The 13577-nt window shown below is 50.3% G+C and overlaps 2 protein-coding genes across 2 annotated transcripts in view; both read left to right on the top strand.

Annotated features, from left to right (window-relative positions):
- Nucleotides 1-2213: 2213 nt before the first annotated feature.
- LOC100190410 (guanylate kinase protein-like) lies at nucleotides 2214-7290 on the top strand (the record flags this gene model as incomplete). Its single annotated transcript, NM_001245687.1, is given in 7 exon segments — nucleotides 2214-2277; nucleotides 3011-3052; nucleotides 3772-3868; nucleotides 4713-4851; nucleotides 6278-6362; nucleotides 6659-6744; nucleotides 7113-7290. Coding segments are annotated over 2 exon segments (126 nt in total). The 5' UTR covers nucleotides 2214-2277; nucleotides 3011-3052; nucleotides 3772-3813.
- A 1334-nt stretch (nucleotides 7291-8624) lies between these two features.
- The window catches only part of GJC2 (gap junction protein gamma 2), a 46704-nt gene continuing 41751 nt past the window's right edge, over nucleotides 8625-13577 (top strand). Inside the window, exons 1-2 of the mRNA XM_032746584.3 lie at nucleotides 8625-8804; nucleotides 11462-11540. The gene's annotated coding sequence lies outside the window, so the exon portion shown is untranslated. The remainder of the gene's footprint in view (nucleotides 8805-11461; nucleotides 11541-13577) is intronic.

Below are 13577 nucleotides of genomic sequence, written 5' to 3' on the forward strand. Positions count from 1 at the left end.
CTCATTGGCCACCTTCAAACTGCAGCTTGTTAATTAAGGCTTTAGGAGCTCACAAATAGCCCAGCTCTGTCCCCAGGAGCCCACAGCTGCTTTCCTTGGCTGGAAGGGAGCACAAGGAAAAGGTAAGGATGTGCTGGAGCCTGCTCCCAGCCCGTTCCTCTGCCCCCTTCCCAGTTTGTCTGGGACTGGATGGAACGGTTGGAAGTGATTTAAATTTCTGCTGGTGTTTGCTAAGGGCAGATGGAATTTTGAGGGAGATGAGGGGAAAGCTCTTTTCCTTCTGGCTGGGATCTGGGACTGGGATTTGTGCATCCAGTACAGTTCTTGTTGGCACAGCTGGATCCTGGAAGGGAACCTGGAATGCCTGGAAATCCATCTGGCACCCCGATGTCACTTGTGGGGGTTTTGGGGTGCTTGTGGAAGCTGCTGTGTGATGGAGCAGCATGGTTCGGGGGCAGGTGTGTTGTGATGCATTTGGGGATGTCTGAAGGGTGGGGAATTTGTGGGGAGTGTTTTCCAAGGAATGCTTAGGGCTCACCTGATGAATTTTGTGTGAGAGAACAACTGTGAGGGACAGAGAGAGGGAAGTGCTTTGGGTAACTGCTCTTGCTGCAAGCACTGAGTAGCATTTCCCTGGTGCTTTCTCTTGATATTGAACATTTAGGCAAAACCTGTGATTTTTGGAAATTATAGAAGTTTAAAGACCAAGGGAATGGTGGGAAAGTCCCCAAAGGCCTTCCTAGAGCTTGTTCAGCCTTCTGGTTTTGGAATGATGGAGCCTGCTCCGGCACTGTGGTGATGAGACTGATCCTCTTAAGATTCCATTTCTTGGATCTCTGAGGCTGCAGCTAAAAAAAAAAGAAGGAAAAAATGAATTTCCTTATGGGTGATTATCGACCGTGGGTGTTTTCACCGCCGCTGTTGGCACCTCCTTTGTGCATTAATATCCCGGGGATGAGCCGCGGCCAGACGAGTCCCCTCAGGGATAGAGGGAAAAGTTGTGTAATTCTCCGGCTGCCGAGCTGCCCGAGCAGGAGGGATTTGGGGCCGAGGATGCTCCCGCTGGCAGGCGGGGTCAGGGAGAGGGATTCCGGCGGGATTAGCCCGCGGCCGCTCTGGTGAGACCGCGTTTGGCTTAAAGCTGTTGGAAAAGTGATGTGTAAGGTCATGGTGACATTGCTGTGAGCTCACTTAAAATGGAAAGGCAGATCTGGCTGGTGGCTCCCCAGGCCACACCCAGCCCGGGAGGCTGAGGAAATTATTTCCTTGCTTGCTCAAGTAACTTTTTAAATAGCAAGAACTTGATTTGTTACACTCTCGCCATCACTTCTGGTTTGGAAGCTGCTGATGGATGAGGGTCCTCAGTGGTACTCCCTGCAGCTTTATATAGCATTTCTTCTTTTCCACATGTGGATAATTAACCTTTCCTCCTCTCCAGAGACACAGGAACACGAAAACACATATTTTTTTCTTTCTTTCTGGATGAAGAAACAACTGCAGGAAGTTCTGTGTGGCCCCAGGCTGCATTTTTTTTACCTGTACTAGGAACTGATCTCTGGGATCTTTTTCCTTCTTGCCGTGAAACACCTGCAGGTGGAGTTGGTGCTTCAGGAAATACGGGAATGAACACCTGGGCATGTTCATGGCAGTGACTGCACCTGAGTTCAGATACTGTTGCAAGGGTTTGGGGGTTGGTGATACAAAGTTTTATCTGCAAACTCGCCTTGAAGCTCCTTTCTCCCTGTGAGAGGGAAGGGGCTGGGACTGTACCTCTGTCCCATGATTCCAAATGCCACCAGGCATCTAAAAATAGGAATTTGGAGAGAGTTTTCCTTAGGATTTTGATCCCAGTGAGACCCAGCTGTGAGGGAAAAGAGCTGGCTTGAATCATCCCAGTTTAGTGGCAGTTAAATTTCAGTTTCCTCCTTCTTTGGGTTACATCCTATGAGTTTAACCTCAGTCTCTTGAGAAATGTTTCTGCACTCCCAGTACTTTTTATCAGCTATAAGCTTGTGATTTTGCATCATTTCAGATTTTCCTGCAGAAATTTGTACCCAAGGGTAAAGGTTTGGTGCTGTTTTGAGGGGCTGAGCACTCCTGGGAATCCACAGCTGCATTTCCATGGGTGTTTCTAACCAGACACATTTTTCTGTCTCTCCCCAGTCATGCAGGGACCAAGGCCAGTGGTTCTGAGTGGCCCATCAGGTGCAGGGAAAAGCACTTTGTTAAAGAAATTGTTCAAAGATTATGAGAACGTCTTCGGCTTCAGCGTCTCCCGTGAGTATCCAGGGATGGGCTGTGGAGGAGCTCAGCAGTGCCAGCTCTATAAATAGAGCCTGCCTCTATTAATACCCCAAAGAATGGTTTTTCATGGCTTGGCTGTGTCCCAGTCTGCCTGTGGGCTCTTGGGGATGTTTAAATAATTCGGGGCACCTCTACTCCTGGTATTGAGTGGTGAGTCTAAGCTTTGTCTGGAGTAGCACCTTTCCAGGTTTAGTGACTCCCCACATCTTTAAACACAACTCAGAGAGGAAACAAGATTCTTCTGAGTGATTCTGGACTGTGAAAGTAACAAAATCCCCCCACATTTCTGCTTCAAAAGCCATTTGATTTTTCCATGGAGCTTTGTAAGGTGTTTTTAGGTCCATTTCCAAAATGTGTTTTAATGTCCCAGCACTTTGCATGCTGGAAATAAAATCTGTGCTTTGAGATCTGGATTCACTCTACCATGAAAGAACAAATACTGGATGCTTAAAAATATACTGCTCTGGGGAAAAAAATTATCCATTTTATGTGTGTGTCATCCTATGCTCCTTATTCAACTGCATCTCTCCTCTCACTCCAAACTAAACCTTATTTTCTCCCAAATTGCTTCTTGGTAGACATTTTTTTCCTAGAAGTCCACATGCCACTTAGACTTTGGCATTTCTTTGATTCTGCAACACACGTGGGTGATGCAGAGAATTTTCAAGGCTGTTTTTTCTTTTTTTTTTCCCTTTTTTTCCTGCAGATACCACAAGGCAGCCGAGACCTGGAGAAGTGAATGGCAAAGGTGAGCCTGTTGCAGTCGGGTCTGTCTCATTGGACTCTCCAAATAATTCAGGTTTTCAAAGCTGAGTTCTCATTTTAGGTACTGTGCTCTGAACTTGGGTGATTTGATTTTCCAAAGTTCCAGGTAGTTCTGAGGAGATGTCTCCAATGGCCACCACTTTGGGAAGTGCAGCTGCTTAATGAGATGGTTTTAGCTGTATTAATACCTTGTACCCAGCTGTTTTCTCATGTATTTGCATATTTAAGAAACAACCAAATGAGGTTTATTCTTAGTTTCCAATGGCAGTTTTCCCTCTGAAATGACAGGAAGAAATTTCAACAGAAGACAGAGAAATATTCCTTTTTAGTTAGTTCTGATGTTCCCTTTTATCTCCCTCTCTCTCATCCCATTCTGGTCTTTAATCAGAAATCCTTTCAAATTAAAGGCCTTACCATTCCTGCTGTAATGTGTCCCACACCTGTAGGCAAAGGGGGAGATGTTCCCACTGCACTAAGAATGGCCAAGGATATGAAAAATGGGGTAGAGCAGCATTTTTGGCCACACAGAAAGCTCCAGAAAGCTTTGAGCAGCTGTTTGGACAAGTGGTGTGGAAGCAGGAAGTGAATCATTGTCTAAAACAGATTTTTAGCGTCTTCCTCCTCAGAAAACCATGAGTGTCATTGTGACCATGAACTTCACAATATTAATTTCTCTCCATTTTCCCATTTCCCCTTCTCCAGATTATCACTTTGTGACCAGAGAGGAAATGCAGAAAGAAATTGATGCTGGTGAATTTATCGAGCACGCGGAGTTCTCCGGGAATATGTACGGGACAAGGTAGGTCAGGTGTCCCTGCCTCTGTCACAGGGGCTGGAATTAGATGGTCTTGAAGATCCTTTCCAATCCAAACTATTTGGGATTCTAGAAAATAAATACAGAATCTCTTCAAGCCCCTGAGGATGTGAGAAAATGGAGAGTCCCTCATGCGTAGCAGAGGAGTTGAAGTTCTCACCAATCCTTTCTGCTCTCTAAGTCTCATCAGTAAATTTTAATAAATTATTAGAAAGCTTGGGGCAATTCCCCATATTGGGGAAGAGAAATTGTCTTTACAGCATATAAAAGCCACCACTTGAAAAATTAAGTGGAGAATTAAGTGGATCTTGTGACCCAGATGGAGCATCCATGTCCATCCAGCATGAGAGCATGTGGAGTCAGTGATTCTCTGGAGAAAGGGAGTTCTCAGTGGGTTTGCTCTTCAGTGAAGATTATTCCCACGTTTGTCCCAGAATCCCAGCATGGTTTGAGTTGGAAGGGACCTTTAAGATCACCAAGTTCCAACCTCCTGCCCTGAGCAGGGATCTTCCCTCCAGGTGGTGAAGCTGTGCTGAGGCAGGAATTAATGGACAGTCCCACCCATCCTGTGGGATAGTCACACATGATCCCTTCCCACCCATCCCTATGGGATGAGAGAGAGGGAGATAAAAGGGAAGGTCAAAACCTTCCAGCATGGCTTTGCCAGCCTCTGTAGCAGGAGACAGCAGCTCCCTGCTGCACCCAGAGCAGTGACACTCGGAGAAACTCTTTATCAAGAGCAGAGCAGGCTCTGTCCTCTCCTGGGGAGGCCTGTGAGGTTGCTGCACCCCTGGGCGCTCTGACCCCTTCCCTGTTGCTGTGTCCCCAGTAAAGGGGCCGTGCAGGCCGTGCAGGCCCAGAACCAGATCTGTGTCCTCGATGTCGACATCCAGGGCGTGAAGAACATCAAGAAGACGGAGCTGAAGCCCATCTACATCTCGGTGCAGCCGCCGTCCATCGAGATCCTGGTGAGCGCCCGCCTTGCTTTGCCGTTAGCAGTTAGAGGTAATCAGCGTGCGGCTCTGCGGCCACGGCTCCCCTTCCTTCCCGGCCACCTCGGGTTCCTCAGGGCCCTGCAGCTGGTGGGCAGCACATTGCCAAGCTCATCTCTGCGGCAGGCACACTCCTCTCTCTCAGGATTTTGCATAGAGGAGCACAGAGGAAAGAAAGAGAAAACAATTTCTGTTTCTGCTCCTTGTTTTTCTCATATGGAGTGTGTTTAAAGAATTGTTTACCTAGGGTAATTACTTAATTAGATTCTGGTGAGGATTGTTTGAGCCTGATGGCCAATCCAACCCACCTGTGTCTGGACTCTGGAGAGAGGGTCACAAGTTGTGAGTTAGATATGGCAGTTAGAAAAAGTAGGTTTGAAATTTGAGTATCTCCTTTAAATAGTATATTACTGTATTATAGTATAGTTATAATAAAGAAATCATTCAGCCTTCTGAGCTGGAGTCAGACATCAGCATTTCTTCCCACTGGGTTCACCTGGATTTACAATGATATCTCCACCCAGTCCAGTTCCCCAGCATCTGGGATAAGTCTTAAATGTTAAAGCTAAAGAAAACTTGGGAAATGAAGTGCAAAGCTCTCTAGGTGTCAGAACAGAACCTGTACAAGCAACAGTTACTGGATGCAGTGGATTCCCCCTAGAAAAAGGGATTTATTGCTGCCTTCAAGCAGCAATAAATCAGCCCAACAGCTTCTCTACAGCCATTCCAGAAGGGCTCAGCTCTTCAGGGATAACTCTTCCTGTGTTTTGTTTTTTGAGTCCTTCCTCAGTATTTTCTATGCCTTGGTTATGGACTCCATTGCAGCATGGCCAGTCTTTAAATGCATTAATTGTGCTTCATGCTACGCTGAGATTTGCCCCCACAGTTAAAATTAAACCAGGGAGGCTGGTTCTGTGCAGCACATTAAGTTCTGTGCCCCTCTGGTCTTGCCCTGTGTAAGTGATTGCAGTGAGACTCTTGCAGCAGTGGAATCACTGTCGTGGTTCAGAGAGGGATGAGGACACGTGAGGACAACTCCTGACTCTCCCCTCTTGCTCTCAGTACATCAGGCAGGCTCTGTTTCTCGTTGAGTTTGTGGAGGAGGAAGCCAGCAGCACCAGATGCCAGAGCCCAGCAGAGAGATCTCATTTCCAGCAGTACCTGGAAAAATAAGTAAATGAGAGGGAGGTAAAAGAAACCTGGGGCCCTGAACTGTGGGTAGGAGATCTCAAGCCCAGTTTGGCCACTGGTTTGCACTGGGCTGTAAGCAAGGCCCCTGGCCCTTTGCAGGGTGTTCTCACGTGCCCGTGGTCACAGACAGCACTGGCCTGAGGGTGGGGGTGGTTTGTGCCTCCAGCTTGCACAACACTCATTTCTTTACTGTCTTTGTCCCTGGGTTTAGGAGAAACGACTACGGGACCGAAAGACTGAGACAGAGGAGAGTTTACAGAAGCGTTTGACTGCTGCCCGCGTGGACCTGGAGCTCAGTAAGTCCTTGGGGTGGTGTGTGCAGGGAGAGGGATTGCCTGGGTGATTCGGGAGCTGGTTTGTGTGGGAACATCTGATTTGTGCTCTCCGGCAGCGCTGGCCACGAGCTGAGTTGGATCACTGCTGCATTTCCCACTGCAGTTCCTTGGGGGCGGCTGGCAGAGCAGTTCATTAGAGCAGCTGATCTAATAATAATGCTAAAAAATCACATTAAAATGCCACGGGACTTTGTGCACGAGAGCTGACACAGGGAAAAAAAGCTGTCCTCTAACTCTGTCCTCATCTCCTTCCCCAGGTAAAGAGCCTGGGCTGTTCGACCTGGTCATCATTAATGATGATTTAGAAAAGGCCTATTCTGAATTGAAGGAGGTGCTGCTGGAGGTGAGTCCTTGGGGATTTTTAATGGGCCACACAGGTGGGAGTCTGTTCTCAGGCAGCTGCAGAAATGTCACCTCATCCCACACTTGCTCTGCTTTGAGCTGCTGAGGGACAGATTGAACACAAGTGATGATGGATCAGTGGCCTGAGAGTGGGAAATGAATCCAACACAATCCTGAGTTGGAGCAAAAGAAACATTGATCCCTGTGTAGCAGAGAAGGGGATTCCTGTTTCTGGACTCAGGGCTTGGTCCTGTAATGCTGTGGAGCTGGTCTGAGTTGTTGGTCACTCCTGGTCTCCTAAGCTGTGAAACCACAAGTTGTTTCCCAGAGAGTGGCAGGTTCTCAGTCTCTTTCCTGATCTCCTTGCAGGAAATCAAGAAGACCGAAGAATCCAGGAAGTCCTGAGCTGGCCCTGCTTGGGCGTTTCAATTTTGCACATCATTCCCGAAGCACGTCACAGCGTTTTATTCCAAAAGACATTCCCTTTAGGCTGCTCCTACCCCCAACTTACCCTAGGATGTTTATATTAAAAGCAAGGAAAAGGAAACCTGGTCATGCTTGTGCTTCTGTTCACTGCTCAGCATTTGCTCCCCCAGGTTTGTACCTCCAGGTTCTTCAGAGCTGCCAAAGCAGTGAGCCCTTCTGGAAGGGCTGTAGAGAAGCTGTTGGGCTGATGTGCTTGAAGGCAGCAATAAATCCCTTTTCCTAGAGGGAATCAATCCCCTGCATCCAGTAACTGTTGATTGTACAGGTCTCTGTTCTGTGACCTAGAGAGCTTTGCACTTCATTTCCTGAGTTTTCTTTAGCTTTAACACTGATGTTTTCATGACATACCCAAGCCCTGGGTCCCTCCAGCAGGACATAGGGAGTGTGCTTGGGTTGGTTTCTCACACTGAAAACAGTGGGGATAAACTGGGGGTGCTCACCTGGAGAAGGGAAGGCTCTAGGGAGAGCTCAGAGCCCCTTCCAGGGCCTAAAGGGGCTCCAGGAGAGCTGGAGAGGGATGGGGGACAAGGCATGGAGGGAAGGACACAGGGAATGGCTCCCACTGCCAGAGGGCATGGATGGATGGGAGATTGGGAATTGGGAATTCCTGGTGGGGAGGGGCTGGGATGGAATTCCCAGAGCAGCTGTGGCTGCCCCTGGATCCCTGACAGTGCCCAAGGCCTGGACAGGGCTTGGAGCACCTGGGACAGTGGAAGGTGTCCCTGCCATGGCAGGGGTGGCACTGGATGGGTTTGAGGTTCCTTCCAACCCAAACCCTTGTGTGATTCCGTTCCATGGAATGACCCGTCTGTCAGAGCTCCTGTCCCACAGGTGGTGACTTCAGCCTCTGTGCCCCCAAACCGCACAGCCCATGAGCAGCTGGGCCCTGCAGTGCCAGGCTGGGATATTTTCTCACCCTAACCACATCTTACCAGAGCAGGTTTGTACCTAAACACTCCATCTTTGGGTTTCATCCTCCTCACATCCCATCCCTCCAGTTTGTCCAGATGCTCTGCAGTGCCTCTTGGTCCAGGTCGCCTCCAAACCTCCATCCTCCACCTTATGGAGAGAACAAGCAGAAACCCCCCTTGGGCCACCCTTTTAGTACCTTGCATTTACAGCCAAGAATTGATGATTATTTTGCTCGTTTACCTTCCTTGGATTGGTTTGATATATCTTTCCTAGATTTCCTAGAAAATATTGCTTCCTTTGTGGGCTTCCTACTGTTAGTTCTGGAATTGGCTAAACAAACAGGAGGATCCTGTGTGAGCTGCTGTGTCCAGGCTCTCCCTGCGCCCTCAAGTGATGGGCTCTGATTATTTTTCCTTGTGAACCGCGGGATTTTGTTCGGATTTGAGGATTTGCAATGGGAAAAGGTCCCCTCTAGGTGGCAGGAACGGCGGCGGGAACGCGCTGGAGCAGCGGCGCAGGAGGCGCAGGACACGGCACCCGCCTCAGTCCGGGGCTCTGCGGCCACCGCGTGGCACCTGCGGGGCTGTCACCACATGGAAGTGCCCAGCAGCTCCCTGCGGATCCCTCCTGCCCGCCCGGCCTCGGCTCATCCCTGCGGGACGCGTGAGTGCACCGGGGATGGCAGCGGGGGCAGCTCTTGGGAAAAACGGGACAAACCAACCCTTTGGGTGGTTTGTGTCCCCCTTCCCTGGAGAAGGGGAGGGAGAGGGAAGTCCAAAATGTCCCAGCCTGGTGGGGTGCCCTGCTGTAGCTGCTACGCTGGTCCCCAGGTGGGTGACACAGCTCTGCAGCATCTCCAGGGAATCATTTTGGGTGCCCCTCTCCATGTTTGGTGTTTTGGAGGGGCTGTGCATCGAATCCCAAAGCTGGGTGGGTGAAGGCACTTGTTGGAGTGAGTTTAATTCCTGCTCCCTCAAAAATGGGATGTCTGTGTTGTTAATTGAGTTTGCAGCCATAAACGCCTTTCGGGATCCGTGGGTTTGGTGCTGGCTCATTGGGGTGTTCCCTTCCCACACCCCTGGGGCAGGCAAGGACCACGCTGAGCATGGCAGGTGTCAAATGCTGGGTTCTCCACAGCTGCAAACATCCTGTGCTCCATGTGGGGCTGGGATTGAGGGATCAGACTGGGAAAGTGAGGATACAGGAGCCTTCCAGCCCAGGGGTGTCTGTGATTAAAGCTGCTCCTCCTGGAGGACCATTATCTCACCTAGATCTTCCAGGCAGGAAGGTGCTGTTCCCATCTTGGGGTACACCCGAGTGAAGGAACAGGCCTGCTCCTGGGTTGCTTCCAGAAATGTCAGAAATAGGGATTTTATATAACTAAATATTCACTGTTCCGTCAGACTGAGATAAATTTGGACAGACTTCAGCTTTTTTCAGCTGAGATGCTTTGGGAAACGTGGCAGCACCTACATCCCTGCTGGGAGAGGAAGAGGAGGGCAGGAGATAGTAAAAGCTGGGATAAAACCTGCCCTGGGAGCTCTCTTGTCTGTGGCTGATGATATTTTGGAGCCGATGCCAAAAAAATAACAACACCCTGTAGCACTTTTGCTTCAAAGCTGCTGCTTGGCAGTCATTGCTGAATCCAGGCTGACACGCTGCTTTTGGGGCAGGAGCTGATTATTTTCCCCCCATTTTTCAATTTTCCTGCCCCCTCAAGCTCTTTGGCAATAGAAATACTCCTTCAAGGAGTGACTGTAGGGTCTGTACTCAGAGGTCACCCCTGCTCTGACCCAGCAGCACCCACCCCTGCCTGGGAAGGATGTGCAGGAGGGCAGGCATTCCCCAAAGCCCAAATCATCCAAGAAAAGCTGGAGCCACACTCCAGGACACCTTGCAGCAGCCAGCATTAGCCCAAAGCCCATTTTTCCATCCTGCTGAGCCCGGAGACTTGTCCTTGCCGTGGTTTTCCTCAGCATCTCGGGGCTGTTGGAGGCAGCTCTGATTTTCAGGCTTCCTTCCATTCCACTGCAGAAAGGCACCGCGGGGCAGAGCCGGCCTGGCAAATAATTGGGCAGCCGGCGTAGAAAATGAGCAACGAGGGGAAGAAGGAGCAGGAATAACCTTGATTTTCCTGCTTGTCCGTCAGCGTCCGGCTCGCTCCGTGTGCCTTTCCCACAGCCCGGGTATGGAAGTGTGAGGGGATGTGCTCGTGCTGGGGCACAGGGAGGGTGTGTCACGGGGGTGCTGAGTGCTGCCAGAAGTTATCCTGCGAGGAAAAACTCCTGGGATCTTCTGGAGAGGCTGTTCAAAGCGGGGAGGCTGTTAATTGACACCTTTTTTTGGCAAAGCCAGCTCTCCTGCTCTATCCATGAGGGAGACATCTTCTAGGAAATCCTCCAGTGTGGGAATCCAGGGCTTCCCTCTGGCTGCCCTGGCAGGTCTGGGACCCTGGCAGGGGTCAGGAACCCCCCTGGACAGAGCCCCCAGAGACACTGTCTGTGATCTCTGTCCATGGAGAGGAGTTTTCAATCTTACAGGATGAATTACAAGCTTTGAGTGTTTGATAAGAGTAATAATTAAGTGTGACACGGGTGCAGAAGTAAAATTTTAGGTTTCTAGATTAGGGGTTCAGAGGGGACAAGATGAAGGAATTGGGAGTGTCTTGTCCTTTTCCTCCTTCTTCATGCCCTCCATGTTTCACTGTGGTGTTGGCATTTTTCTGTTGGTTCAGGCTGGGGACACACTGTCCAATGTAGGTGACAGATATTGGCACGTTATTGTAAATCCAGCACAGGTAGTTTGTGGTATTTAATGTTTGTACCATCCCACTGAGGGCAGAGCCCCACACGCTGCCCTGCAGGACAGAGCTGCGGCAGGGCAGCAGAACATGTTAGAGATAAACAGAATAAACAACCTTGAAACAGCACAGACGAATTATGGCTTCTTCTTTGGCAACGGGGGCTGACAGACAGAGACTTTCTACAATCTCAGAATCACCAATACCCACAGATTCCGACACTCCAGCAGCCTGCATGGCTTCAAAGAGGAGAGCAGGGGATTGGGGGTCTCATCCTCATCCCGCCACAGTGGAGCCACCTGCCTGTGTTCCTTTATTCACCAGGGTGCAAAAACCTCTGGCAGCTCCCAGCTGCTCCAAAATGGATTGAGAGCTGTGGAATGGTGGTAGCAGAGGGAGGTGGGCTTGGGATGGATTTCCCCAGCCATGTGGATCCCAGGCTTTTTTCAGGAGGTTGCAGCTGGGCTGGGTGGTGTGATCCACGCTGGGGTATCCTGATGTCCCTTGTGCTCTCCCACAGGACAGGGAGGTGACGTCCCACTCCAGCTGCTGCCACCTCACGCCGAGAATCTGACCAGCACCACCAACACCGATCACAGGTAGGTCCCACTATCCCACCCCAGCCAAACGCCCTCCCTGGGATCCATGTGGGACTCAGATGGATCCACGCCAGCATCCCTTGGCCGTAGCATTCCTCCTCCAGGGCTTCTCTCTGCTGGAAAGGAAGTTGAGTGGGAGGATGGAATTTTCTGCCGAGCATCCCGTGGCTCTGGATGCTGCTGGTGTAGGAGTTCTGCCATGCCCATCATCTCCACGAGGCTGAGAGTGGCCCTGGCAGCCAGCTCAGGGGCTGGGCAGTGCCTGCCTTGCTGGGTGCTGTATTTGGGTCAGCCACATCGACTGGATGTGCAACTGTGTCATCCCTGGAGAGCGCGGGACGCCGATCCATAACTGCGGCCGGCTCTGCCGGGATGGCACGCACGGCCCGCTGTCCTCACCCTGCTCCCAGCCCTGCTCCTCTGGGAACCCAGGGCTTCCCTCTGCCTGCCCTGGCAGCTCTGGGACCCCCCTGGACAGAGCCCCCAGAGACACTGTCTGTGATCTCTGTCCATGGAAAAGAGTTTTCAATCTTACAGGATGAATTACCAGCTCTGAGTGGTTGATATAAGTAATAATTAAGTGTGGCATGGGTGCAAAAGTAAAATTTTAGGATTCTAGATTAGGGGTTCAAAGGGGACAAGATGGAGGAAATTGGGTGTGCCTTGTCCTTTTTCTCCTTCTTCATGCCCTCCATGTTTCACTGTGGTGTTGGCATTTTTCTGTTGGTTCAGGCTGGGGACACACTGTCCAACGTAGGTGACAGATATTGGCACGTTATTGTAAATCCAGCACAGGTAGTTTGTGGTATTTAATGTTTGTACCATCCCACTGAGGGCAGAGCCCCACACGCTGCCCTGCAGGACAGAGCTGCGGCAGGGCAGCAGAACATGTTAGAGATAAACAGAATAAACAACCTTGAAACCAGCACAGATGAATTATGACTTCTGCTTTGGCAGCGGGGCTGACAGACAGAGACTTTCTACAATCCCAGAATCATCAATACCTCAGATTCTGACATACTCCCAGTCTCCAAAACTCAGGAATCCACCACAGGCTCAGCTTTTTCCAGCAGCTGTGACTCCTCTTGTCCCGGACATGACTCCAGCCCTGTAAATAACCAGCAGCCATCTGCAATTCCCATTGTGCCGTGGCAACTGGTACAGCCACCGCAACAACCGGATGCTTGTGGAATCAGGGATGCATCCCCCCTCCTGTCGCCTGATTCCTCTCTGTCCAGCCACAAAAAAGAGGGAAAACAGGATGTTTTTCTGGGTTTTACTTTCCCCATCTCTGGAGATGCAAGGAGGGGATAAAAAGAAGGGAGGCAGAAAAGGCAAAATTCCAGTATCCAGGTGGAGCTGGGCAAATATAGATTTATATTCCTCTATTTCCACATAGAGGGGTTTATTTTATTGAAGCCATGTGGGAATAAGACCCCTGGGAGCTGGGTCCAATGGGCACAGGGAAGGTGTCCAAGCCATCAGCCCAGCATTAATTTGCAGATATTCCCTGAAGGAACAGGGGTTGCTGCTCCTGTTTGTATCAACTCTTGATGGAAAGCAAAGTGTCTGTGTGGTGGGCACTGAACTTTAGGGATGACCTGGCTCCCAAACGTGGGGTCAGCACGGAGGTGATGGAAAAATCTCAAAAAGCCAAGAGCAATGCTCCAGTCACCACCAATGTGCTGACCTGGATCTGCTGGGTATGGAATGAGAAAATAAAGGAGATTTATTATTTTTCCTAGCTGGAAGTGCAGGATACATGAGGTGCATCCCTTGCTTTGAACGTGGTTGAAATCCTGTGATGCCTCCTGGATGTGGGGGCATGGACTGGAGGGAGAAAAAGCACCTCAGTTTGGGTAGAGAGGGGAAACTGGGGGCACAGCCCAGGGCAGAGGGATGATTTCCCTCTCTGGTGGGGTGTCAGGCTGTCCCCTGAGCAGGGAGGGTGATCCCACAGCTGCCTGCATCCCCAGGAGCTGCAGCCTGGCTCCAGCACAGCAGCATTTCTAGGTTTCATTTGCCTTTTCATTTATA

The sequence above is a fragment of the Taeniopygia guttata genome, chromosome 2 (assembly GCF_048771995.1).
Source record: "Taeniopygia guttata chromosome 2, bTaeGut7.mat, whole genome shotgun sequence".
NCBI lineage: Eukaryota > Metazoa > Chordata > Aves > Passeriformes > Estrildidae > Taeniopygia > Taeniopygia guttata.